This window comes from Zalophus californianus, chromosome 1 (assembly GCF_009762305.2).
Source record: "Zalophus californianus isolate mZalCal1 chromosome 1, mZalCal1.pri.v2, whole genome shotgun sequence".
NCBI lineage: Eukaryota > Metazoa > Chordata > Mammalia > Carnivora > Otariidae > Zalophus > Zalophus californianus.
The window spans coordinates 162,444,689-162,472,044 of NC_045595.1; the positions used below are offsets into that span (position 1 = coordinate 162,444,689).

At 40.7% G+C, this 27,356-nt stretch overlaps 1 protein-coding gene across 12 annotated transcripts in view; it reads right to left on the reverse strand.

Annotated features, from left to right (window-relative positions):
* Positions 1-1,511: 1,511 nt before the first annotated feature.
* The window catches only part of BBX (BBX high mobility group box domain containing), a 274,404-nt gene continuing 248,559 nt past the window's right edge, over positions 1,512-27,356 (reverse strand). For 10 of the 12 annotated variants that reach the window (XM_027582505.2, XM_027582499.2, XM_027582501.2 and 7 more), the window contains 5 exons: positions 22,917-23,006; positions 21,485-21,544; positions 14,225-14,422; positions 11,817-12,003; positions 1,512-7,414 (listed from right to left, as the gene is read on the reverse strand). In XM_027582505.2, coding sequence (XP_027438306.1) covers positions 7,327-7,414; positions 11,817-12,003; positions 14,225-14,422; positions 21,485-21,544; positions 22,917-23,006 — 623 coding nt within the window. In that variant the 3' untranslated portion in view covers positions 1,512-7,326. The remainder of the gene's footprint in view (positions 7,415-11,816; positions 12,004-14,224; positions 14,423-21,484; positions 21,545-22,916; positions 23,007-27,356) is intronic. The other 2 variants (XM_035726592.1, XM_035726603.1) reach the window with 2 other exon arrangements.

Consider the following 27,356-nt stretch of genomic DNA (forward strand, 5'->3'; position numbering starts at 1 on the left):
ATCGTGAGGGGGCGATACAATAAAAAAAAAAAAATTGTGCATATCAAAATATTTGTTTTTAAAGGCTGTATCTGAAGTATTTATACACGAAATCACACTTCTGGGATATGCAGAGCTAGGGTTGGGAGATGAAATGCAGGAAAATGGATGAAATACAAATGACACTGGAACTGAGAAAACGTTGGTACTTGTTGGAGCTGGGCGACGGGCCCAGGGAGTTCAGTATGCTAATCTCCTACCTTTGCATATATTTGAAAATTTCCATCCTTTCAAAAGGTGAAAAGGTTTCTGAAAAATGACAATTAAAAATTTTATGTTTTCATTATGTACAGAATGGTGTCGGTGCTATTAGTTTTAGCTCCCTTATTGATAACCACTTTACTTTTCCTTTTAAGAGATTTTATGTTCTACCCCAAAGGATGGATGTACTGTAGAATCCCCGTGGACCCATCAAACCACACATCTGTATAACCTGTCATCTTTTGTCCTAGTAGAATTTACATTCCTTGGTATGGAGCTCCCCGTCCCCACCACAAGACATTTTATTCTCAGTAATTCAAAAAAAGTGTGCCGGAGCACTAGAACATGGAATTCACCAAGCAGACTAATTTTATGGACAAATCCTATAGTGCTACATATACAAGTGTGAGTTACCTGCGTGAATGTAACATGTTCTGAGTTTTCTACACCACGTTATCTCCTGACAGAGCTTACTCCTAATGCATCAGGCCCTTACAAATTTGTTTGGAAGAGGGAGCTAGTTATGCTTACGGTCTCTTTTGAATATACTTAGATATACCAACCTTCGAGTTGAATAAAAATGAGAAAATCCACAATGAGTATTTAATGGACATTTCCCTTACAGGCGCTATGCCAACATTTTCATATGTATTTCCTTTTCATCCTAGCAGAAGTGTGAGGAGGCATTATCACCACCATCATTTAGTAAGTGAGGTGGAGTTCAGGGAGGTTGAAAAACCCAATAATAAATGGGTAGAACCAGACTCTGAAGCAAGTCTGTCTGAACGCAAAGCCTGTGATATTATTATACCCTGTATTTATACACTGCACGCCCGTGGGCATGTGCTATTCTGAAGGATTAAGAGAACATCCAAGGTTCTAAGGTTCAGGACATTGTATTCAGCAAAACTGAGGACTGAATTTATACTCTAGGTTATAGTCTTAATGCTATCACTTCAGTTTGATTACAGTTCGGGGGAAGTTGGTATGTTTTGCCAGGAGGCTTTCCTCCTAAGTAGCAGAAGGAAGCCTGTCTTCTTTCTCGTCAGGCTGATTTCTACTCCACCCATGCGGGGAAAGCAACTCGGGTGGCTCAAACATGGGGTGTCTCAGGCAAACAGTTTGGGGGAGACCAGCATTTGACATTCGGACATAGCTGAAATATCTTTTGTTAAAGTATTTTCCCTACTATTTTTCGTAGATAGGGTCTCCTGGAGGCACCGACCCTCTGGCTAGGAGTTGAACGTCAAGAAATGTATTTGAATAATCTCTTTAAAATATTTCAAATTTTTATTAAATATTTTTATTCAGTTTTAAGATCACAGTTAAAGTACTTTAGCATGTTATACACATGACTTACATGTGCAATTTTTAGAGATATCAAATTAAGTATAAGATTTTGAAGAAAGAAATTATATAAATGTGTATATTGACTTTTACTACACATACATCTAAGAAAGCAATAATTCTGTTGTACCATTAAGTGGAAATCATTTATTACATGGCATGTTTACACCAACTCTAAAGAGAACCAAGCCAATTTCTGAAAGCAAAAAAAATGAGCGATTCAGTCATGCTGAAACTGTCAACAGACTTCAGACCTGGTGGTCAAATGAAGCTATGGTTAATTTATGACATGTAAGTAAGCAATTCAAACCTATGAGAAAAGTTCATAATCTGGTACATGGAATCTCAGGTGGTTTTTATTTTATTTATTTATTTATTTTTTTTTGGACAAATTCCTGAGAGCAAGAGACTTGTTTAGTGCGAAGGAAATGAGAAGAACGTTGCTGAGCACGTGCTGAGCTCCAGGTCACAAACCTGCCCCACCCCCAGTTCTGCTGCTCTCAGAGCCGAGGCACTAACGTGAGGCGTCAGGGGACACGAGCCAGCCCCTGGGGGCTGCAAAGGGACAGCAGTGTTAGTTCGCAAAACCCGCGTGCCTCTGGGATTCAGGTTAGAGCCTGTGAGGTATGATTTGCGGTGCGGGTGGGAGGGTGTGGAGGCATCGAATTAGGTCCTTGTTACTCGGTAACCGGTTCTGGCCCAAGGTCCTGGGCGATCTTTGGAAGGAGTAGTAATTCTCACAATAACTAGTTCTGTGCACAAAAATCGATTTGAGGGCAGGATCAATTCTGACCATGGACTGCAACAAGGAAACACTGGCCATAGAACTTAGTACAAGGTTTCTTCCTTTCAATTTATTAGCATAAGTCCTACCACCACAAAGAAGATTTGGCCAGGAAAGACACTCTTTTTTGGGTGTGAGGAAAATGTATACTTCTATTTTTTTAAGGAAAGCATAGCACAAACAGATGGAGGTGTATCAGGGGAGTCAAACAGATTTGTCTTGTTATTCACTATTTTGTCACTTCTTTCATCTGAGATGTAAAGAAAATAGTGTCCCCAGTGAACAGGACAAGGTGATTTAATATGGAGTATAATAAACTTAGCTATCATTTCCACACTAAAGCAAAGCAGTCCATCAAACCCTGAATACTTCACCAGACATATCTGGTAAGATAAACTGAACAACTGTTTCTTATTATAAGTACGATGTTAGTCAATCTAAATAAGATAATTAAAAAAAAAATCCCAAAACTCAAATAAAAACAAAATCCAAATCTAGTTCTTTGGGAATGCTTGTATAAATAAAAGCAACAGCTTATTAACAATTAGTACACTCTGTGTAAGGTGCAAAACAAGGTCCTATATGGGGAAAGCTAAAATTTAATTTCCACCTAGCAGTCACTCTGAATACTTTATAGGTCAGATGTAGTAACAACATTTGCTTCTACTGCCCATTTTCAGCAATACATTGTTCTCTCTGGAGAAGGCGGTCTGGGAAATCACAACACTGCAGTGGGAAACAGTGGCACTGAAGGAAGGAGCAAGGAAGGACAAACCCCGCAAACAGGACTTACTGAAAGGAACTTTTGAAGCCGAGGTAGCCTGTTAGGATTGGCCTCACGTGAGGGCTCGAGGGAGCAGTGCAATCAAAGGCGAGTCTCCTCAACAGCATCACGGACCCCTCGCCTCCCCCTTTACAAAGGGGCGGTTCCAGGCCTTGCTGGACATCCTTCCTTCTCCCCAGCGAGGCGGTGGTGCTTCCCCTCTGCTGTGTGGTCGCCGGCCGCCGGCCTCCAGAACGCTTGGAATTCATACAGTAGTTCAGCAGGCAGCACACGGTCCCACTGCTTCACATTAATGCCAAACGCCAAACTTGGAACAGAGTTATTGGATACCCTCCTTCCCTTCCCCTACCCCCACCCCGTACGAACAAAACATGTCATTCAGTTTCCGGCTTCTACTCCTGGTTCTGTATCAATTTATAATTTGCTTGAGATTTTACAGAGGTGCAAACTTTTCCATACGATGAGCCAAACACTGCAGAGTGCAAACAAGATTTTCTAGGACTTAGGCAGAGTAGCATCTGACTGGATAACAAAGTGACAGGGAATAAACCCATTGGAATATAAATAACCAGACCAGTTCAGATGCTCCTTTTTGTTCAGAGTGGTCCACCTTTTTTTTTTTTTTTTTTCCCTCCAGCAGTTTTAATGGCAGGAACTAGAATCAGTGATAATGTGGGAATGATTTCAGCATGGCTTTGAGCTGGCACTGGTACAGAGCTCATCTGACAGAACTCAATGGACACAGTTCTGGTATTTGTGGGGAAAAGACCGTCAGAATTACAACAGTATGACTTACCCTTATAAAAGGGCTTTGATGAATTACGTTGTGATCTAAAATCTGGGAACTAACCTAATTTGGGGATAAGAACCTGTATCGTCAATGTGGCTGGGGGACATTTTTCCTTTTCCTGATCTCATTACAGTTATTCAAACGAATAAAAACTTAAGAAGGATGTCTTACAGTATTTTTCTTCTTTCACTCAGCTTTGTAGAGCTGTAGCTTCAGTTACTATAATACACTCTACACACTTCAAAATTACATAGGAAAATACCCAGAATAACTAAATAAATAAAAGGCTAAAGAAAACTGGAACAGTACTGTGTCTCCATCTGAGACGAAATCATCCACTTCGGCATCACAGAGAAGGGCTAGGACAATTTTTTTCAAAAGATTTATATACAGGTTTGAATCCAGAAATTAAGGTTAAAAGCATAAATATCGATAACTTCAACTAGATTCAGAATGGTTTTTCAGAAAGATATGATACAACAATTTAGAATAAAACAAAGCAGAAAAGCATCATATTTTGGTTTGCTTGAGATATACATAAGGTGCAACAACTTTTTCTCTTGAGGATGCTTGTGGGACAAATGTTAGTGTCGATGGTGTTTGCTGGCAGATTAAAGTACACACCATAGCAATATGATTTTCCAAAATATAAAAGAATGAGAGAAATGAAATGAAAATGATAGATGGGGGGGCACTACAAGTTGGTCTGAAATATTTGTGCTAACAAATGTTGTTACCTGAAAATACCAACACCCCTCTCCAGCGGATTCAGGGCATGAGAAAAGCACTATTATTGAAATCAAGACTTCACTCAGAGAAACAACAAGGCGAGTGTCTAAAGGACTATAAAGCTTTGCAGGATTTCTGCTACTCTCAGTGCCTAACCGCTTAAAAATTAAGCATTTCTACAAAAAGGTTTTTTTTTTAAAGTATCTGAAAACAGTCATATCCAGTAGATTGCCCTCCCACCCCACCCATGCCTAAGGGAAAAGCCACTGAGGTTTAGGAAAAGCAGATCAAGTAAGATATTAATCACATAGAAAAAAGTAATCTTTTGTTTTGCTTCTTTTAAAAAAGGTCCCATGAATATACAGCAATCTCTTAAGGAAATCTAGTGAAATGTAACTGGAGGACTGAAGGAGGGTGCTCTGGCAAAAATAGATCTATTCTAACGTGTTCTATAGAATAACAAGTTAGTACCATTGTCAAGGTGCATGTTCTGCACCAAACAATTTTTGTTGTTGGTTTCCTTTTCTTTTGGATTTTTAGCTAATTATAACTTCTAAATCACTGCTAGCAAGTGGTCCAAAAACTCCAACAGCCACCAACACTGGGACCCAGCAATTTTCAAACATTCACTTTGTGTTTTGAAGTTTAGAAAATCTTAATAAAACAGCATCATAGTAAAAATCTTATGCTAAAATCTGGGGTTGCTCACCTGATTTATTTCTATGTGAATAGGGTTAAGCTTTAACCTCTGACTAACCTAGCTTACTATTTCCTTCTTCCTCCATGCCCACAATGATTATGCATTTTTGAGGACACCGTTCCAATGCTCTGCTGCCCTCTTTACCTGCTTTGAAGAAAAGAAAAGAAAAAAAAACAAAAACAACAAACCAAATCCCTATATTCTTTTTCAATTCTGTTAGTATGTTGTACATATTTTCCAGCACCGAAACTGAAGTAATATCTACAACTATGAAAAGCTAAACCTAGTCATTACTAATAGAGTCATTTTTTTTTTTTTTGTATGGCTATTAGGTCAAATTACGATTAGAAAAAAAAAATCATCGTTACAATTGAGTCCAGTATAAATAAGAAAGCTAGATAAAACCTTGTAAACTGTTACCATGTAGAGATCTAATTCAAAACTTCGAACTCGAACTAACGCTATCAAAATTCTGCCAGTTTGAAAACCAATAAAAATTATTGCTGGAATCCAATAATTAAAATTTGGTAGTTTGTGCTGCGATGCAAGAGTGGGGATACACTTTGTGCTATGGAACAAATACCCTGTAAAATCGGTAGCCTCCGACTAATTCTATCACTCTGCATGTGTTGCTAGGAAACAAGACACTGTGAATGTCAGGTGGTTAAGTCAATATGTCAAATGTTCTAATAAGCCAGGTAATCCGCTTGGCATTGGCACTGGCATGTGTACGGTTGGTTTTATGTTCAAAAGCAACAGAACACAAAAAGGAAACAAACTTGCAGGTGGCTCTATGACTAAGACTCCCACCCTGGTCAGGCATAGCTCCCTCATCATTTATTCCATACCTCCTTCACAACACACAACTCGAAATGGCTCTAAAACCCTGCAGCGGTCATCAGGCTGTGCATAGCGGCTGCTACCCGTCCAGTCTGTTGGGGATGGATGGAAAAGGTCTGTAGCTCCAAGTCCACATGAAGTGAGTGTCTTCAATGTGTTCAGAATAGTGAAGTAATACTAAGGTCACTTCTGAATAATATTTTTCTTTTTTTTTTTTTTTTTGTTTGTATGAACGATCCATTGGTCACTTAGACCCCTGTGTAAAAAATAAAAGAATCCTCAAGGCATGAAAACATCAGTAATCTGTAACCTGCAGGACTCTTCCCCTGTCTGGGAAAAATATTTGCCACAATGTACCCCAAGCAAATTCTTCTTGGTCACTCAAGGCTAAGAAAAAAATTCAGCTTGTAAGAATTCTAATTTTTTCTCTTTCTCTTTTTTTTTTTTTGCCAGCAAACTACCACTCTGGTGGCAAATATATAAAAGTGCAGAATACATGGACCACGAGCTGAGCATACACCGCTAACAATGGTACATCCGCCTGCCCGTGCTGCTTGGGAGGCTCTGCAACAGGCTTTTTAATATTATTCTACAATATAAATGTAGGTATAACCTATTATATAAACCATCTTAGAACTTAAATCTCCATGTACAAAAAAGACTAAGAATATCTAATAATAACTAGTGCAGTGCGTCAGTTTTTGTTTTTGTTTTGTTTTGTTTTGTTTTGAAAGAATAACTAGGTAATATACGAAACTAGTTTCACACTCTCTGGTTGGTAAAAGAGATGCTGGATGAGCTACAGTAAAGGCAGCCTCTTACCAAGTTACCACCTATTACCGTCAAAAGCCTTCAATAGAAAGCAAAGCTCCAGGATCATTCCGTTTCTGCTCATTACCAGACAGATAACATCACCCTCAGAGGCTCTGGGTTCCAAGAGAACACACCGGCCCAGGAGGCTAACTTCCGCTTCAAGTGAATCTGGGCCGCGCAGGGCAATGAGCACTTGTTCGCAGTCTGTCTTTCCCACCACACGGACTCGCTAGCATCCCTCGGTAAAGACAAGGCTAGGGTAGTAGGTAAAGCACAATGTTTTACAACTAAAGGGCGCTTCACTGGTCAGCGCAGGAAATAAGTACAGGAGCCTGGGGCATTTCTTTCGGCTGTCCGTCATGCGTGAGCGGAGTTGACCTCTGACCTCTGCAAAACAAGAAGGACAAAAGAAGTCACCCACTGAGAATATGTTATCAGGAGGAGGAGACGATGACCGGTTAAGAGTTTTCCGGTATCATTTAATCCCTAAGGCTGACTTGTTACTTAACGCTCTTTCTTATATCGGTTCCCCTCACATGACTTAACAACATGCTCTGCCTCCAAACAACCACCTCCATTTCCCAGAGGTGGGACCTGAAGTGCCACCAGGTTTGGGGCGACTCCCCGAGAAGTGGGGAACTTTCAGTCAAGGGCCACGGTTCTAAGACAACATTCTTCCTCTTGATCCACTGATAGTAAAATAGGAACCATGCCTTTCCTTGAGCTGCCCAAGGGGAAAACTCTCCTGTATTAACTGATCCCCTCTAGGCTCATTTCCTAAGCTATATAATAATCAATCCAATTTAAAACGTAAGGCCAATTAAAGCAACGGCCCCTGAGACCAGAGGGCCTGTGACTCCAACACAGATGAAGGAAAAGACAAAAGAGAAGTCTCACAGGCACATGGTGAGCACGTGCTCAGGGGAAGGCGGCAAGGAGAGACTGGCTTTGGAGTGTGTGTAAATCGGGGCAGCATGGGCCAAATCAACACGGGAGAGGGGACTCCAGACACGACCAGCAAGTTCACAGAAATACCCATCATTTGGATTGGAACTACACCAGACTGAGCGGATTTCTCATTCAGCTTTTGGTAAGTGAGTAGGAAAAAATTTACTTCACCATTATAATAAGGAAACCCTTCACACTCTTGGTAATTTCTACAGAGCTTCTCATTCTAAAAAGACAGGATAGGGCACCTCCCTGGCATTTCCCAGCAGGCCTCCCAAAGACCAGATGCCATCCACTGGAGGCTCTGGCCTACCGTGGTCTGTATAGCAGAAATCATTGGCCTCTGGTGGCTTGACCTTTTCAACACTGTATCTTCTCCAGATTACGTAGAACAAAAGGAGCTACTTAAAAATTCAGATTGTTTTTTTTTTAAAGATTTTATTTATTTATTTGAGAGAGAGAGAATGAGAGATAGAGAGCACGAGAGGGAAGAGGGTCAGAGGGAGAAGCAGACTCCCTGAGCAGGGAGCCCAATGTGGGACTCGATCCCGGGACTCTAGGATCATGACCCTGGGTGGCTCAGTCGTTAAGCATCTGCCTTCGGCTCAGGTCATGATCCCAGGGTCCTGGGATCGAGCCCCGCGTTGGGCTGCTTGCTCCGCAGGAAGCCTGCTTCTCCCTCTCCCACTCCCTCTGCTTGTGTTCCTGCTTTCGCTCTCTCTCTGTCAAATAAATAAAATCTTTAAAAAAAAAAAAAGAAAAAAGAAAACCACAGACACATACACACAGATGCGCACGCACACAAACACACACAACCACAACCCAAGGATATACTGTCTACAAGAAACTTTAAAAAAAAAAAAATTCAAATTGTATCTTTTTCATCACCACAACCAAGTTTCTTTCTCTTGATACACACACACACAAATAGAGTTGATAAATTACAACATCTGGGGACTTCAGAATCCAATAATCACTTAGCCTAAGATTTAGGACTTTAGAAAAACAAAACATGTGTTATAATCAAACCTCTGGATTAATCTGTTCATTCATGTGGGGATGCTGTAAGCACTAACTGTTCAATATGTTCAACTCTGTTCAAGAAAGATGAAATTAAAAGGCTATTTTTTTTTTACCTTTAAGACTGAATCTGCAACAATATTACAACAGCTGAAAAGAATTTTAATAAGTATTGAAAAAGGAAACATTAAGAAGAAAAAAGAAAAGTGAAAGCCGGGAAAGTATAGTATACAAAAAAGAGCAACAGGGACAGAGAGAAATTGGGGTGGAAGCCAGCTGAGTCAAAGGAAAGAGCAAAGGAGGCGGGAGCCTGATGTGGCTCCAGCTGATTGATGGCATAGGCCCTGGTAGAAGTGGCAGCGAGATGCATCATGACGTCCTTGGACATGACAGATGCTTGCTCAAGCAGCAAGCTCGCTGGAGCAAAGGTAAAGACCCTGGAGTTCAAAGATCTTAGTGCAAAGCTGAACTCAGTTTGGCTGTGCATTCTTGGCAAGTTAATCGTCTGCAACATCGTTAAAAAGGAATCAAAAAGACCCACCCAGCAGGGCCGATTTTAGGACTAAATTTAATGAGCTTTCCCTCATGAAACCCCTAGTAAATAAACAGGCTCTCCACAAAGGTTTATTCCAACTTCCTTTTTCCTGCATCTTGCAAAACTGCCTCTCTATGCTGGGTTTCTGAACTTAATGTTAAGATTTCTCATGACAAGAATGCAGTATATTTCTACCCCTAACTCTGTTGATCACCCTCTAAATTATGAACCTGGGTCATGCCTAAGCAGTCATTAATTCTTGTGCAACCCAGGTAAAATTACATGAAGCCTGTAAGTAGAGGGCAGTCTGGTAGCTCTAACAGGTAAGGGCTAAAATTACAACTAAGACTCTTCAGGGGGATCTGTTTTTCTAGAAATTAAGAACACTAACCACCTGTGTGACTGATAGTAAGATTCTAGTATGCAATCCTGTCCTTTCTAATGGGAGGTTTTCAAGACAAGAACCTTTGCCCACACCACTTTCTCTGTGCCTGCTGGTGAACTTAGGTGGGCATGCTTCAAGAACACATCATTTACTCATCTACCCATTCATTTGTTCATTCATCCACTGGTCTACCAAGAGCTAGGAAAGCCGGGGACAGGAGGATTAAAACCAGTGCCCTGCTTTCAAAATATACTGGGAAGAGACAGACGTATCAATGAATAATTACAACCCAGTGCGGCAGCTGGTCTGGGAGCGTATGCACAGGGACTTCAGGAGGAAGACCGAGACTAGAGACGGAAGGAGGAGCAGCAGTTTGCCCGGGAGGGGGGTGTACAAAGCCAAGAGCCTGCCTTAGCTAGGTGGCAGCAGGTGATGCCACGGGACGGCAGGGGAGTGAGGACGGGGTGGTGGAGAGGAGAGTGGCAAGCTTTGCAGCTGTCGAAAGCCGGCAGTCCCGGGACGTTGCTTAGCAGAGCCAGGGTGTGACCATAGTTGTGTTCAGAGGGGAATGCCAGCAGCAGAAAGGGGACTGTGTGATAGACTTTTCTGATCCCTGAATTATGATCCCTTCTGACTTCTTACATTGCCTCTTATTTCCAAAATTTATGGGGCACTTAGGAACATGCAGGCATACAGCTGGTCTTCTCGCATGCGCAGAAGTCTCTCCTCTGTACTAGACTGTAAAACCCCACAGGTGGAGAACTGTCTATGTGTTCTCTCCTTCAGAGATGTGAACAGGTTTTAACGATGCCTGTCAGCATTCACTTGGTATTAGGCACTTGCAGTATACACAAGAAAAGGAATTTGACTTCTTGGAACTATCCAGAGGCGATTTGTGAGGAAGCTCTAGAACTGTAATATGACAGGTAAAGAGCAAGAAGCAAACAAAGCTTATGTCAGGGCCTCCTAAACATGGATGTGGAAAAGGGGAGTGAAGCCCAACGGGTGGGTATGGAAGTTGTGCTAGATCTAAAACTCCCGTACTGAAGACTGAAAGTCTGGCAAAGTAGCTCATCTGTGCATAAGCCACCTTGAATAAAAGTATGAAATACCCAAATTTACAAATGGCTTTTTTTGCCTTCCCAAAGGGTCCATTAAATAGCAGAATACCCAATTATACACTCAGAACTTAATATACTTTCTGTGAGGCTTTCCTGAGTTCAAAAGGCCTTCAGATCTATGATCCCATGTGATCATTACAACTTTGTGATTCTTTGGGTATAACAGCTCACTGGAAGATGAGAAAACCGAGGCCGGGAGAAATACATGACTTTTTAGCAAACAAAGACAAATCTAGGCCTCCTGCCCTCCAGGACTCAGATGACAAAAGGCTTCTTCCTGACCACCGTATTCTTCCAGGAGCATTGCCACCACCGCACCATCCTCAAGGGGCATTTCCTGTGTGCCAGCGCTGGGGCATTAGCTCATTCCATGGAACCCCTCTATGAAATGAGTGCCACCTACACCCATTTCACAGAAGAAAAACTGGAGGGTAGAGAGATGAGTGATCCATCTTGCTCAAGAACTTGCAGTTCGCAGATGATGGATGCAGTACTCAAACCCAGGTCTGAAGCCTGACCTCGAAGCTCACGCTTAATGATTAGATAATACTGCCAGAGAATAACAGATTCAAAATGTGGTACTTGGCTGAGTCTATTTTCCTATATTAACCCACACTGCTAATTAGGACGTGACTTGCTCTCGAACCAAGTCTCCTGAACCGCCACACATCGCGTCAGAAAGTAGGACTCGGCTTCCATGTGGCTCTCTCTATCCCTGCTCTGCACAAGGGGGTTAGGCTGACCGGGAGCCCCGACATCCTGGCGGCACACACCGCTCACCTGTGCACATTTTCCATGGCGGCCACTTCCGCCAGTGCGGCAAGACTGAAGAACGCAGACACAGCTGGCATCTCCGGAGTGCTGCTCCGCGTCTCCGCGGCCTCGGGGTTGTGGGAAGCTTCGTCATGGCAGCCCGTCTCGGTCACTTTTGGGAGACTCCTCTGCAGCTGCTCCTTTGGTTTGTCATCTGTGGCAAAAGGGAAATTCATCACGAAAGGATCACTGTGTTCTCTACAGAGAAGGGACACCGAGGAAACTCTGTCCCAGACAATGTGAAATGAGCTACTATTCTTTGTCCACTTGTCATCCACCGAATACGAAGGCTTTTACGGATTCTCTTCTCCCATGGTAATAACACTCTTTTATCAAGCTCAATTGCAACTACGGACAGTGTTCTGCCCTGAAACTAAGTGGAAGAGAAGCTGTGTTTTATCCAAGGTCAAAGAATAGGTCAGTCTCAGAGTTAAGAGGGAAAAATGGGCTTTGACCAAAATAAAACTGATGGGACTTCTGTGAGGGGGCCTGTGGATGCTCTAGAAGGCCCCTAAAAGCCCATCTGAGCAAACATTTCTGATGAAGCTGTAGGATGCCCTGCTATGGCAACTTGGACATTCGGTTTGCTGTGACACCAACATTTAAGGATGGCCTAAACTAATCCCAAAGAGATCAATCCCAGTGAGATCCCAAGTTGTTATTCCTGTTCTGAAGACCTACTGGAAGGAAGACAAAGGGCCCTCTGCTATTTATGAAGAGGTGCTAAAATGCTATGAAAATACTGTGTTGGAAATGAGTATACTTTCTTTATTACGTAGCCATTATAGAGGAGGAGGAATCTTTATCATGGCTTTTAAAACATTTTGAATATAGAAACCAATTGATAAGGCTGTAAATGTCATATATTAGAACATGAGTGCTATGTGCTTTTCTAAATGAAGGTAATATTTCTAGGATCTTTCACTCTTTCTATAAGTGAAAATGAGGCTATAACAGTGTATGAAATCAAAATCACAGAACAGAACTCAGAGTGAAAAGGGAAGGAGCAGAGGGGCCTGCTGGACTACGTATCAGGAAAATCAGGAAAACTAGATTCTAGTCCTCACCCTACTTCTACCTAGGAGGTCAGTGTATTCAAAAATGGAACCCTACCTCTTTGAGCTTTCTCTCTCATATAACAGGGTAAAATGGGGGTATTTAATATGCTTTATTGTTCTAACAATGTACACACGCTACACACAAAATGTGTGCAAAATTCACTAATTGTCTTCCTATTCTACCTCAGCAATGACTCTCTATTTTGCAATCAGATTAACCTAAATCAGGTATTTATAAATACTACACTCAAAACACACTGATTTAAATATTGTTTTTGTTTTATTAATTTATTTTTTCATTATGATAAGTGTACTCTTTAATACTCATCACCGATGTAACTCGTCCCCCCCCCCCCACCTCCCCTCTGGGAACCATCAGTCCATTCTCTATAGTTAAGATTCTGTTTCTTGGTTTTTTTGTCTTTCTTTTTTTTTCCCCTTTGCTCTGGACACTTTTTTCTATTTATGTAAGTCATTATGGACTTGTGACCTTTTTATGGAAACTGGATTAGGGCAGGGGGAGGGACACTTCAAAGCTGTGGGACTGAGAAGCCGGGGGTGCCAGAGGGTAGAAAGGCAACAGTAGCTAAGACCACTAATGCTTAGTTGGTGTAGCACCCCAAGATCTGAGGAGGATACTCAGTGGCACTCCCTGACCCCGCTCCTTAACTTGGGCCCCTCGGGCAATTCTGCCACTATGGAAGCCACCAGGAACAGCAAACAGACCACAGGCCATGACTGAAAATGGAGAAATTCACTGTAAGTTAAGATTTGATTAAAGGTCAGCCCAGAGAACTCAAGAAATCCAAAAGCCTTCTCAGGCTCCCTCAGTGGCAATAATCAACTTATTAGAAAGTGCTGGATGCTTTCTAAGGTTCCTTAATCCACTGGTTTTAAATACTTGATAATATGGTTTGTAGTGACTTGAACAGTGAACCATGAAGAAACACTGATTCATCTAGTATTTTTAAAAGTCTAGGATCTCCGGGAATTTACTTAATGAAGACTGCTTTTGTGCATGCTGAGAAAGAGATGGAGAAACACACAGTCCTAAAAATTACCTTTCCTTTCTAAGAATGCTCTTGGAAAAAAAGCTATGATTTTAACACGTATACATTTGGTACATTTGGGAGCCTGTGGAAAACTAGTTCTCAAAGAGATCCAGAGACAGAAAATGTTCCTGTGGCCAAACCCACAGAGCAGACCCATTTTTCAGTGAGGACCCACAGCTGGCTTATAGTCATTTGCTGTCCAATGTGGCCATGACAGTCACCGCCTTGCTCTGGTTCTCTCTCATCTAAAGCTTCTTCTTCTTACCCAAAGTACCTCCTGCTGGTGATACCCGGCCATCTGCTGTTCTGACAAGGTGGGTGATCTTGGTTTTCCTTGCTTTTCTCTTCTGGCTGCCCACCAAGGGTTCTTGTGTTGTTGTCGGCTCTGGAGTGTTGGGAATGGATAGGGCATTTTTAACCTTATGAGCAGGCTCTGTGGTGTTCTTGTCTTCTGAAAATATGGCTGAAATAGGACAGATCATATATAGTTACACACAAAAACATAAGACATCACATTGCTCTTAGAAAGAATTTCTCAATGCCTGACCCATCTGAGTGGAGAACAGAGATTTAGAGCTTTCAAAGCACTGATGGGAAAAAGAAATAAAATGCTGTCCATAATTTTAAACAAATATATTTATTTTTATTTTTTTCAAATATATTTATTTTAATCTGTTTTAATAAATTAGGTACAGAGAATTCAGATGCCCTCTCTCTCTTTTAACAGAACACAACCAAAAGGCCATCAGAGTAACATTTTCTAAGTGTTTGGATCTTGCAGGTTTGGTGGGGAAGATAGTGTATGCAAATCTGAGTGAGTTGTGCTCCAACAGACCATAATTTCTACATGTGGCCAGGGTCCCTATCTGAGATCCTCTTGGCCACCTGGACTGGGAAGATGATTAAAGAAGTTTCTCTTCTTCTGAGGGCACTGAGATTAAATATGTGCTTCTAAACTTATAGTTATCACTGGAACACTTGCTTTCAATCACCAGGTTGGATTGATCAGAAAAGAAATTGTGAGGCCTGACTTTTACTCATACTGACTGCTCAGCAAAGACCTGGCCCACAATGGTGATGCCTGCACATAAGGAAACATTCTCCCATTTGTGGAATTCTAGGACCAGGTGAATGTGCTTAGTGAGATAATTTAATGAAGTACCACAGGCCAGCAAGGCTCCAGGAAAGGTGTCAGGTACCCTCATTCTAACTGAATACCAGTGAATCATTTAGCAGCACACACTTCTATCTGAGGAGTCACCGTGTTGAGAATGAGGAGCACACTTGCCACGCAAGACCTTGCTCCCAGTTCAAACAGGCTGGGGATGCTTCTATCTTTTCTTATACACTCATTTCCTTAGGAGTTCATTCTCCCACCCCCAATTTAAAAGTAAGATGAGTATATGTAGATATGAGTGTAGGAAGCATTTAAGAATATATACATGTAGTCAAATGTAGTAATCGGGACTTTTTTTTTTTTACTTTTTTTTTTTTAAATTTCAGTGGCCTAAGGGCTTTTAAGCAGGGAAAAGAGGTATCTTTCCATTTTTAAACCATCCAATCTCTTAAGACAGGGGCAGAAATAGTTTCTGACAAAGTGGGGAGTGTGGCTCGGAAAATCAAGGTCTGACGTGGCCCACTCCCGCGGTGCACAGAGCCGGGAGAAAACTGAAGGTGCTGATCGGAAGGCAAAGCTGAGGGAGACACTGGAAATACAACAATGCATATCGCACAGGAGGAAAAGAAAGCTAAAATAAGAGGAAGAGAACAGAGCGAGAATAACTCAGGGTGTGAAAAAATGCATATGCTGGTATAAATCCGAGTTTTTAATGAGGTTAGGTATATCCTTGGGAAAGCAGGGCTATGAATTCGTTAAGATCTTTGCCCTCAAGAGACTGATTCCAGGCTTCGCATTCCAAAACAAGCAGGAACCCATTTCAATTACATCAAAAAAAGGATGTAAAGCAGTAATCATACCATGATTTGTGGCTTGGCCCTACTCAATCTAGCATAATAGAGGGCTGTGTGGGACAGGCTTAAGATAATAGTTATTTAAAAGAAACTACTTGGCAACACTCCCAAGTATCTTTTCAAACAAGTAATCAAAAATTAGGAAAAAGGCTCCTTTTAAATTGTAGATCTGTACCCAGGAAACAGTCTTGGTGTATTTATACTTTGATATTTAGCTTAACATAGAGCAGTGCTGGTATGTATTTTAAGAGTTTTTTTTTTTAGTTTAAACTTCAATAAAAGCTGCCAGTAAAATAAAAGATAATTTGGTTAAGAAACACTCCAAAGAAGTTTCATGACTCTGCATTAGCCTTGAAATTCAAAGCCTCATAGGTATGAAGAAGCCAGAATATGAGTTTACAATGAGCATAAATAACTTCCATTAGATATTCACAAGCTTCAAAATTTCTAGTTTCTTATCCAGATCCTTCAGTTGTCCCTTCTGAATATAGGGGGTGAATCTTAATCACTTCTCCAGTATGAACACAACACTATAGATGGCTCTTCCAGAAAAAGCACTAACCCATTCCCTCTTCTCCTTCCACTTCCTAGAAAAATCTAGAACTTATGGAAATAAGGGTACAGCAGGGTTCCAAAGACGAAGGGTGAATTCCATCAGAAGAGCTGCTTACAGAAAGAACGAACCCAGGAGGTCAAAGAAAAGGCCACGTGGGTTAGGAAAAGATGACCTGATTTCTACCCAAAGACCATGGGGTAACACAAATGACAGTCACAGAGAGACCTAGATTCTGCTCTTGACTTTTTAATTTACTAACTGCAGGACCAAGGGTCTCTAGTTTCTTCATGTAAAGGTGGAGGTTGGACTAGATTGGCTCTAAAGGAGCCATGAGCCCCCACATAGCCCAAAATCAGGGTCCTAGCCAGCCTCCAGACAGTTCCAGAGTCTCAAGGCGAGGCAAGAATACTCCCTAACAGACAAGGACTGTTAGTTCTCTTGCCTTTGGGACGCCTTTGAATGGTTTCATTTCCTTTCAGTGGTTGCTCTGTTTCCTGTGTGTTCCAGATGAATTAGTAAAAACACAGGAAGAAGCCAAGCAGATGGCTACAAAAGGGAGGTAGAGTTAAGGCCTAAAAGCAGACTGGGACTAGGGAAGCCGAGAAACCAGCAGACAAGGAAGGCAGGCTGGCCACAACTGACACCAGCAATCCAGTCCCAGAGGCTGGTGTACTGGGGGACAGAAAAGGAACGAATCGGGTTTGCAGACCAAGTGAAAGAGGCAAAATGGGAGAATACATCGAAGATTCTCACAAATCACTGAAAAGGTCATGCCACCTCTCTGGATGTCATCTCCTCTAAACTTACTGCCAGATCAAGAAGGAATCATGGGGCCTACAGATTGTCCACATTTCAAAGAGGGATATAACGAGACCTTGCCAGAATTTGGAAGAGGAGGTAAGCCTGAGTCTGCCCCATGCTTTGACCCAGGAGCTATCCCCAGAACATCCTGTGCTGTCTGGAGGCCAAGATCAGTGACAGCCTTCAGGGGCAGCACTCAGAGAGAACCCTATCCTAAGACAAAAGACCCGGGGAAGGCAGGGAAGGCTAAGGCAAAGAAGTGGCCATCTGGGATGCAACAGCAGATCTGAGTCCAGCAACGTTAGCAAAGCAAAGGCAGGCCTGGTGGTGAGGGACAGGAAATGGAAAACGCTCAGAGAGAGAAACAGTCTGAGGCTGAGCACCCAGACAGCAAGCCAGTTCCTTTTTTCCCCCCTCCCTCCCAAACTAATGGAAATGTGAGAAAAGAAGGGCTTTTGTCCTCTAAAAACAAATTAGTCATTTCTCTTTCGGCTTGTAATTGAACACACAAACCTACCCAAGCACTGCGAAACAAGTCCACAGGGTTAGTTTTTATACTCCACGATAATCGTATAACACACTTGGAGTATATCATCAGAGAGAGATAATGTGAGCTCACTCCTGGAGCAACATTAGGAATGTGGCAATAAGAGACTGTCTTGTTTTCCAAACCCTGCTCCCAAAATGTGGGGTGAATTTTTTGAGATAGCACTGTGGTTGTACCAAACCCCGGGAGGCCACTAGAGTGCTCCAGAGTCACGAATTCACATTCTGACTAGGGGAATCAAACCTGCACTGAAATTATTATAGCCAAATCTGGAATCTCATGGCCTTTGGTGGGTCTCTCTTGAGCTGAAAATGCAGTCAGATGCTGAACGGCACACAGGAAACAGAGTCAAATGAATGAGCCATATCTAAGACGCCAGGAGACCCTGCTGAAGTTACATAGCAGTTATTCTGAACTCGAGAAAAGAGATCAAGGTTAGTCTGAGTGTTGTGGATCACGTTAACTATAAACCAGATTCTTCTCCCCCATAATTAGATTTATAGACTGCAAAGGAACTAATCTTCTAGAGATTCTCAGTCTCAGGTTTGGGTTGTTTTAGTTTTTTTCTCTTAAGATACCATTTATAATTGCAACATCTGAGCCAAATAAGGGCTCAGATATGCCTGAAAAATCAAAATTGTTAGCAGCCAACGTGTTTTAGTGGAAAAGAGTGCTGGTTTCTTCTCTTCCCACTTATGTTGGTCAGGTTTCCTTCCTTATCATGTATCTATCTGGGGGGGCTAATAAGCCCTCCTGAGTTCCCTGGGGCTCCTGCCAAGATTAGTTTTACATAAAATATTGTGAAAGCCCTCTGGAAACTATAAAGCAATATTAAGTATGTAATAATAACGATGATGATAATTAAATTAGAAACCTCCAACTTAAGCATGAGCATAGGACACCATAACCTGGTAGAAAGATAAATACAGTGGCAAGTACAAGTCATCTGGGTTTAACTGAAAATTTAACCTTTAATTCTAGGCTTATTGATAAGCAATCTTCTGTTATGATCTGCAGAAGTTTCAAGAAATGGTTTCGTGATTTTGAATTTTAAAAGCATGGGGGAAAATGCTTAAAACAGATTATAAGCTTAGCATTTAAACTGCAGATGTGATTACTAAGCACCTAAAGATTTCTGGTATTTTTTGGGGAAAAAAATGAATTGCAAGCCAATTATACTCAGGATGGTATAAAAAAAAAGCATAGTGAACTTGAAGTCATCTCCTTTAATCGAAGTCAGGAATAGCAAACTGAGTTGAACACCTCAGTGGAACCAATGTTTCTAGTATAGACATCAGCTACAAACAACTCCTGTCTAACCTTCGCCCAGGATGGCTAACACATGTTAACATTATCCTGATTATGGTTTCATCTCTTGTCCTTATGTATGGATACTCTCCAAGGTAAAGTTTAAACTAGCCATAGGTGAGAGAGGATGAAATAAAGCACCTAGATAATTCACCAAGTGCACAGTCACCACCTGAATGAGGAAATATAGGGGAAGGTATGAAAATCAATAGCCAAAAGGTCACTTTAAATTACTGGTAATTTCCGATGCGCAAACAGATTCCTTTTTTCCTGGCCACATAAAGTGAATATGCACTCTGCACCAAAAGACATGCAGTTTTCAGGGCATATTCTTCAAAGTTTGTAATGTATTCATATACATTAATAATAAATATAATTAATATCACCGATAATAACTCTATTCCCACTAAACCCTTGGCACTGCCTAGAAGACTTGAAATTGATTTACTTTTCTGCCCCCTAAAGGGCAGAATTAGGGCTGCAAAGTAAGGTTGCCTCCAGCACCACACCACCCACTCAGCAAATCATGGTAATAACAGCAAGTATGAGAGGGGAAATGACATTTGAGGTTGATATATTAGCCCCCCATCACTCACCCCACCCCTAAACACATATCACACACACACTTAGTACACATGTGGAGAGTGAACCTGGAGAGATTAAACACAACTTGTCCCACTGAAAACTGCTCCTTAGTGGCAGATCAGAGCCTGACACCCACGTCTCCTAATTCCAACCTTATTCATTCTTTCTACCTCACTGCACACACTATGATACCATGTTCTACATGACACGGAGTTTCTGTTTAAAAAACAAAACATTTAGAACAGTATCATTTCAAGTAAAGAGTAAGATGGTCTTAAGAGCCTCTTGGATTCCTCTGACTGTTCATCACTGCCTTGCATTTATGAAGTCTGTGCAGAATATATCTTTAAAATTCACAAGAGCTAATATATTGCATTTTGGATGTTAGCATTTAATGCTGAGAGCAGCACAGCAATTCATATTTGGCTTTGCCAGCTAAGGGCAGAAACAGTCCTCTGGAGAGGTTCTGCATGTGAAGTAACAGGCCAGAAAACAGATACACTGCTGGCATTTTTTGTAAGAGTGCAATGACATAAAAGCAGACATCTGGCTCGTGTGAACAGTGCGTACCGAATAAAAACAATTTCATGTTTGCTATAAACTCAAGTTGGAATATTTTTTAAGAAATATCTTTAACACATGAGGATTTCTGATAAATGACTTAGGCCAAATATGCATTTTAAATTTTTTCTCCCTTTCAGGAAAGGGACGACAGTGTATTTGGGAGTCAAAAGACATGGTCTTCTTCATGAAGTCCCCCTTTCTAGTTGTAAGTAAATCAAAGGGACTGGACTCAGTGATCTTTAAGTTTGCTTCTAGTTTTCAAATAAAGCAACTCCTAATGAAGGACTATAAAAATGCTGAGCTTGGGGCACCTGGGTGGCTCTGTCGGTTAAACGTCTGACTCTTGGTTTCGGCTCTGGTCATGATTTCCCAGTTGTGGGATCAAGCCCCGCATGGGGCTCCAAGCTCAGTGCAAAGTCTGCTTCAGATTCTCTCTCCCTCTCCCTCTGCCTCTCCCAGCTCACATGCGCAGGCACATGCTCTCTCTCTAAAATAAATACATAATATCTTTAAAAAAAAAAAAAAGTTGAGCTCCTTAAAAATAGCGACAATGAAAAAAAGGAATCAATGGTAAGAAGATGACAGCCCCTTCACAGTCACAGAAATGAGCACTCACTGGAGGGTTCAATATTTAACAGAAATTAGGTAGACATCACAACTAAATAGGGCTGTGGGAAATTTTGAAGTAAAATCTGCACCCAGGACCTGTAACATTACGCTAGTCAACATGGAACTTTTCCTTGGTTATCCGTAAGCCTCTGGAGCATTCCATCTGAACATATTTGGAGGTACTGGGAGCTGTGCTGGGATGAAGTTCAGGACAGGAACACTGCTGACATGCCCAAGCCCAGCCAACCAGGAAAGCCCCACACTGGCTCTACTCTGGCTCCCATAAGCATCTGCCTGCAACATGAATGCAACACTGAATATTTTTAGTTATAGAAAACTTTAATTTCTGGTTAATGTGGTTCAAAGGCTGTAAGTGCCCCTTTGACAAATTAAGCTATATATGACACACTGCATGACCCTCAGTAGGGTCAAAAAATCTGTCAGTTTTGATTTGAAAATTAAAAACAACCAAATTACGAGTCCTCAGGTATAGTGCTCTTGGGTGAGCCTATATAAATTATGCCTTTTTAAACCTTTCCAACACAGACTACCTGAAATGATACAGAGAATACTGTTGCGTTTACCTTCTGTAGGGTGAATGGCATCCAAGAAGAGTTGCTTGTTTGACCATTTATCCCCACTTCCTAAAAAACAACAACAGAGAAAGAAAGTGAAACTCTACTCCTAGGACAGACACATAACCGTATAAAAAGAAGATAATACACAAAACAGTGTATACATGAAACTTTATCACACAAATGAAGCAGAGCTTTATTTTAGCTATTTAATTCTCAAAACGGCATTTGCCAACTAAAATAATCAGGTGATACAGGAAATGGATTGAAAATAAACAAATCTGCCTTCTGTGAAATACACTGTTGGATAATTTCTATGACTTTCATCAAGACAACTGACCATCAGTTAAAAAAGGAACGATAACTGACATTTTACCTAAAGAGTGAGGTTTCTCTACTGGAAGCAGAGAAAAAAATATTAACATACAAAACAAAACTAAGAGGCTAGAGCAGAGGTGAAAAATAAAACCCAAATGAAGTAAAAGGTCACATACAGGAATGAATAGGCACATATGTCTACACATGGAAGACAGGTGCATTTAAAGCCTCATTCCAGAAACATGAAAGGCTTCACATCTGGCCATGCAAGTGGGATGCGAATGGGCATCGGATGAGTAGGCTCACAGTGGTCATGACAGGAACATGCAGGGCGATGCTAAAGAAAGCCTAACTTCTGGGACACATGGCTGGACTGAACCAGACAGGGAGATTTATCTTTTATGTGGAATAAGAATAGGAGTCCTGAACTACGAGAAGAAGGAAATCTTCAGATGAGTCCTGAAGAGGTTCAAGGGCCCATCAAAATCATAACAATTAAGACAGATGCTCAGAGTGAAGAGATGGTGGAGGGCAATGCACGTCTAGTGCCCTCTGGGAATAAGTTATGTGACTGAAGGGGGTGGGAAGAGCCTGGCAAACAAAGTAACAGAGACTGGAAAAAAAGAGACAGGTTATGGCTTCGGAGTGGAATCCTCCCAGACAAGAGTCCTCAAGGGTCAGAGAAAGTACAGAAATGGGGGCACTTTCATATGAATAGGAAGCTCCTGAGGTTTCAGGAGGTATGAAAATGTAGTCCTGGTTTGAAGGCTGCCCCACATGAGAGAAACGAGAATAGTCAAAGGAAATAAGTGGATAAGAGCTCAAGAAGACTAAGTTACAAAATGCACCAAATATGGATGAAAACAGCAATTTTAGGATTCATATGGAACTCTGAAAATAGAGACATTATGGGATTTGAGTAGGAATCCAAGTGAAGGAGATCTCTCTTTGCAATTAGCCGCGGAGTCTAGAGATAATGAATACGCCTGCATTAGGAGCCGATGACACTGAAGCAAGCTGAGAGGAGGAAAAGGCAAAGGCGGTGCACAGAAGCGTTACTCAAAGATGAATTCACAATGGAGGTGGCCAAGAAACCTTGATGGAGGATGGAAGGCACCAATACCTTTTTCCGGAACATTAGGCTTCTCCTTTTTGTGCTTATATTTGCTGACAATTTTGTGGAATAAGTTCTTTTTCTGAGACTGGAAAGGACCTACAGACAATATTAATATAAATATATTTTAAATTGACAATGTTTCATAAAACAATACCGTGTGTTCCTAAACAATTACACCCTCCTCCCCCTTGTGGTACAAGCAAACGGAGTCACAAGAAATGTCATCTTGCATATCTTCACTCCTCTAAATAGTACTCAGCGCCCTTCCTTAGGCTTACTTAAAACCCACCGAAAAATTTTCCTTAGGAATGTATTGGGCAGGAGCCCCCATTCGGGCTGGGACTCCCTAAGCAGAAACTGCAGATTTAGTGACTAGAGACAGACCACAACCTGTAACTGAAGAGTAGCTGTAGGCATTAACAAAGAAGCGATTTTACTTTATTTTAGATTCCTCAGTATGGTGAAGGAAAAGATGGCAGGGGCATTTCTTCTCTTCTACGAAACTGGTTTTCGTAGTAAGAACAGCACTTTCAGGGCAATAATTGGCCTGAGAGCATCGGACAGCTTTCTAGCCTTTTCTGAGGTTATTCTGGGAAGAAAATGTGCTTTAAAAATAGAAAAACATTTGCCCCAAAAAATTGGGGTGGGAGGGGAGAGAAGTCTCAGATTGTAACTGTTTCCTCAGATAAAGAAAACAGAACTACGATTTGTCAATCACCTAATCAGAAATGCCGACAGCAGCACTGATCTCCCCAAAGCAGGTTTCTTTCTATATATACTTTGCTGATATATTCCTATGTGAAACAGATTCAAATCACTTTATGTAACTTGTTTGCTCATCTGTAAATGGGGATAAAGACAGTGCCTAACTTAGAGCTGACGTGAGGATTTAAAGAGTCAGAGACTCTATAAGCTGCCCCTGCTCCCACTACCCACCTGCCAGCATCTGCACCCACATGTACTGCCCCGCCCCGCCAAAGGCAAACTATTCCTACTCCTGCCTCCAGCACACGACTCACTGGCTTTTACGGTCACACATATCTGCAACTGTCACCAATTTTAGAACATTTCCATCACCTCAAAAGTAAATCCCATACCCTTTAGCTATCACCCTTCCCTATTTCTGCATTCCCTCTATCCCTCAGCCATCACTCATCTCCTTTCTGTCTCTATAGATCTGCCTATTCTGGAAATCTCACACAAATGAATCATGTAATACAGTCTTTTGTATCTGGATTCTTTGACTTGCTATGTTTGCAAGGCTCATCCATGTTGTAGTGTGTATCAGCAGTTCACTCCTTTTTAAAGGCTGAATAGTATTCCACTGCATGGATGTACCACATTATGTTTATTCACTCATGGGCTGATAGATATCTGGGGTGCTTCCACCTTTGGATTATGAATAATTAGAATTACTCATATATTAAGCTTTTTGTGTGCTCATATTTTTGGGACATATACCTAGCAGTGGAAATTGCTAGGTCGTATGGTAACTATGTTTATAAACCTTTGGAGGAACCGCCAGATTATTTAACATCCTTGTCAACACTTACTATTATCTGTCTTTGAGTATGATCATCATAAGGATGCATTTCTCTCATTGTAGTTTTGATTTGCATTTTCCTGGTGACTAATGATGTCAAGCATCTTTTCATGGGCCCACTGGCCATTTGTATATCTTCTTTAGAGAAAGAGTTCTGATAATTTGTCCGTTTTTATTTTATTATTATTTTTTTACATGGATGTCTGGAGCAACTTTATCTTTTTTATTATGTTATGTTAATCACCATATACTATGTCATTAGTTTTTGATGTAGTGTTCCACAATTCATTGTTTGCGTATAACACCCAGTGCTGCATTCAGTACATGCCCTCCTTAATACCCATCACCAGGCTAACCCATCCCCCCACCCCCCTCCCCTCTAGAACCCTCAGTTTGTTTCTCAGAGTCCATAGTCTCTCATGGTTCGTCTAATTTGTCCATTTTTAAACTGAGTTGTCTTTCTTTTTATTGAGCTGTAAGAGTTCTTTATATATTCTAGACAAAAGTCCTTTATCAGGTAGGTAGTTTGCAAATATTTTCTCCCATTCTGTGGATTGTCTTTTCACTTTATCAGTGTCCTATGAAGCACAAAAGTTTTAAATTTTTAACAGTTCAATTTATTTACTTTGTATTTTGGTGTCACAAAGGATCCATTGCCAAATCTGAGGTCACTTAGATTTGACCCCTATGTTTTCTCTGAAAAGTTTTATAGCTTTAGCTTTCACACTGAGGTCTTTGATTCATTTCAAGTTAATTTTTGTATATTGTCTGAGGTAAGTAAGAGTCCAAATTCATTCTTTTGTATGTGGTTATCCAGTTGTCCCAGCACAATTTTGAAAAGACTAATCTTTTTCCCATTGAATACTCTTACCTTCTTCATTGAAAAACCATTGGCCAATGATGTATAGGTCTATTTTCTGGGCCTTCAATTCTATTCCATTAACCTATATAACTATGTCAGTACCACGCTGTCTTGTCTACTAGTTTTTGTAGCTAGTTTTAAAACTGAAAAAATTATTTTGGCAATTCTGAATCTCTAGCAATTCCACATTAATTTTAGAATCTCTTAGTATCTATAAAAGAAGCTAGAATTCTAATAGCGATTGGGTTGCATCTGTAGATCAATTTGAAGGAGTGTTTCCATCTTAACAATATTAAGTCTTCCAATCCATGAATATGGGATGTTTTTCCATTTATTTTGATTGTTTTTCTTTCAACAATACTTTGTAGCTTTCAATGTGTTGCACATCTTTTGTTAAATTTATTCCTATGTACTTTATTCTTTTTGATGTTACTATGAATGGAATTGTTTTCCTAACTTCAGTTTCAGATTGTTCATTGAAACTGTACAAAATTCAACTGATTTTTTTTTAAATTTGAATTCTAGTTAGTCGACATACTGTTCAATATTGGTTTCAGGAGTAGAGTTCAGTGGATCATTTACATATAACCCAGTGCTAATCAGAACAAGTGCCCTCCTTAATACCCATCATTCATCTATCTCATCCCCCCATCCCTCCATCCACCCTGTTTGTTCTCTATAGTTAAGAGTCCTCATGATTTGTTTCCATCTTTTTCCCCCCAGTCCTGAATGTTCATTCAGTTTCTTAAATTCCACATATGAGTGGAATCATGTTATTTGTCTTTCTCTGACTGACTTATTTCACATAGCATAATACACTCTAGCTCCCTTCACGTCATTGCAAATAGCAAGATTTCATTCTTTCTGATGGTTGAGTAGCATTCCAGTACACACACACACACACACACACACACACACACACACACACACACATCCCCGTTTCTTCTTTATCCATTCATCAGTTGATGGGCATCTCATAGTTTGGCTATTGTTGATAATGCCGCTATAAACATTGGGGTGCATGTATTCCTTTGAATGTGCATTTTTTTTTTTTTTTTAATTCTTTGGGTAAATAGCTAGTAGTGCAATTGCTGGATCATAGGGTAGTTCTGTTTTTAGCTTTTTGAGGAACCACAATACTGTTCTTCAGAGTGGCTGCACCAGTTTGCACTCCCACCAACAGTGCAAGAGGGCTCTCCTTTCTCTGCATTACAACTGATTTTTGTATCCTTCAAACCTGTTGAACTCATTAATTTATTAGCTATAGTAGTTTTCTGGGGACTCCTTAGGTTTTCTATATAAAATATCACATCATCTATGAATAGAAATAGTTTTACTTCTTCCTTTCCACAATATACATATCTTTTGTTTCTTTTTCTTGCCTAATTGCCCTGGCTAGAACCTCAAGTACAATGCTGAACAGAAGTGCTGAGAGTGGACATCCTTATCTTGTTCCCTACCTTAGGGGGAAGCATTGTCTGTCACTATTAAATAGGAATGTTGTGGGATTTTTGTAGATGCTCTTTATCAGGTTAAGGAAGTTTCCTTCCACTCTTGAGTTTGTTGACTATTCTCATAAAATATGTTGGATTTTGTCAAATGCTTTTTTTCTACATCTATTAAGATGATCACACGGGTTTTCTGTTGTTTTATTGATATAGTATACTACATTGATTTTTGGATGTTAAACCAACCTTGCATTCTGGGAGTAAGAGCCTGCTTGGTATATAATTGGTAATGGTATATAATTCTTATTATATGTCGCTGGATTTGGTTTGCTACTATTTTGTTAAGGAATTTTATGTCCCTGTTTGTAAGAGGTATGATCTGTAGTTTTTCTTGTGGTATCTTTGTCTAGTTTTGACATTCGGGTCATAATTGGCCTCACAGAATGAATTAGGAAATATTCCCTCTTCTTCTAATTTTTGAATGAGTTTGTGTAAAACTGATATTAATTCTTCTTTAATGTTTGGTAGAATTTAGCAGTGAAGCCAGTGCCTGGGTTTTTTTTTTCCTTTGGTACTTTTGTGATTACTAAATT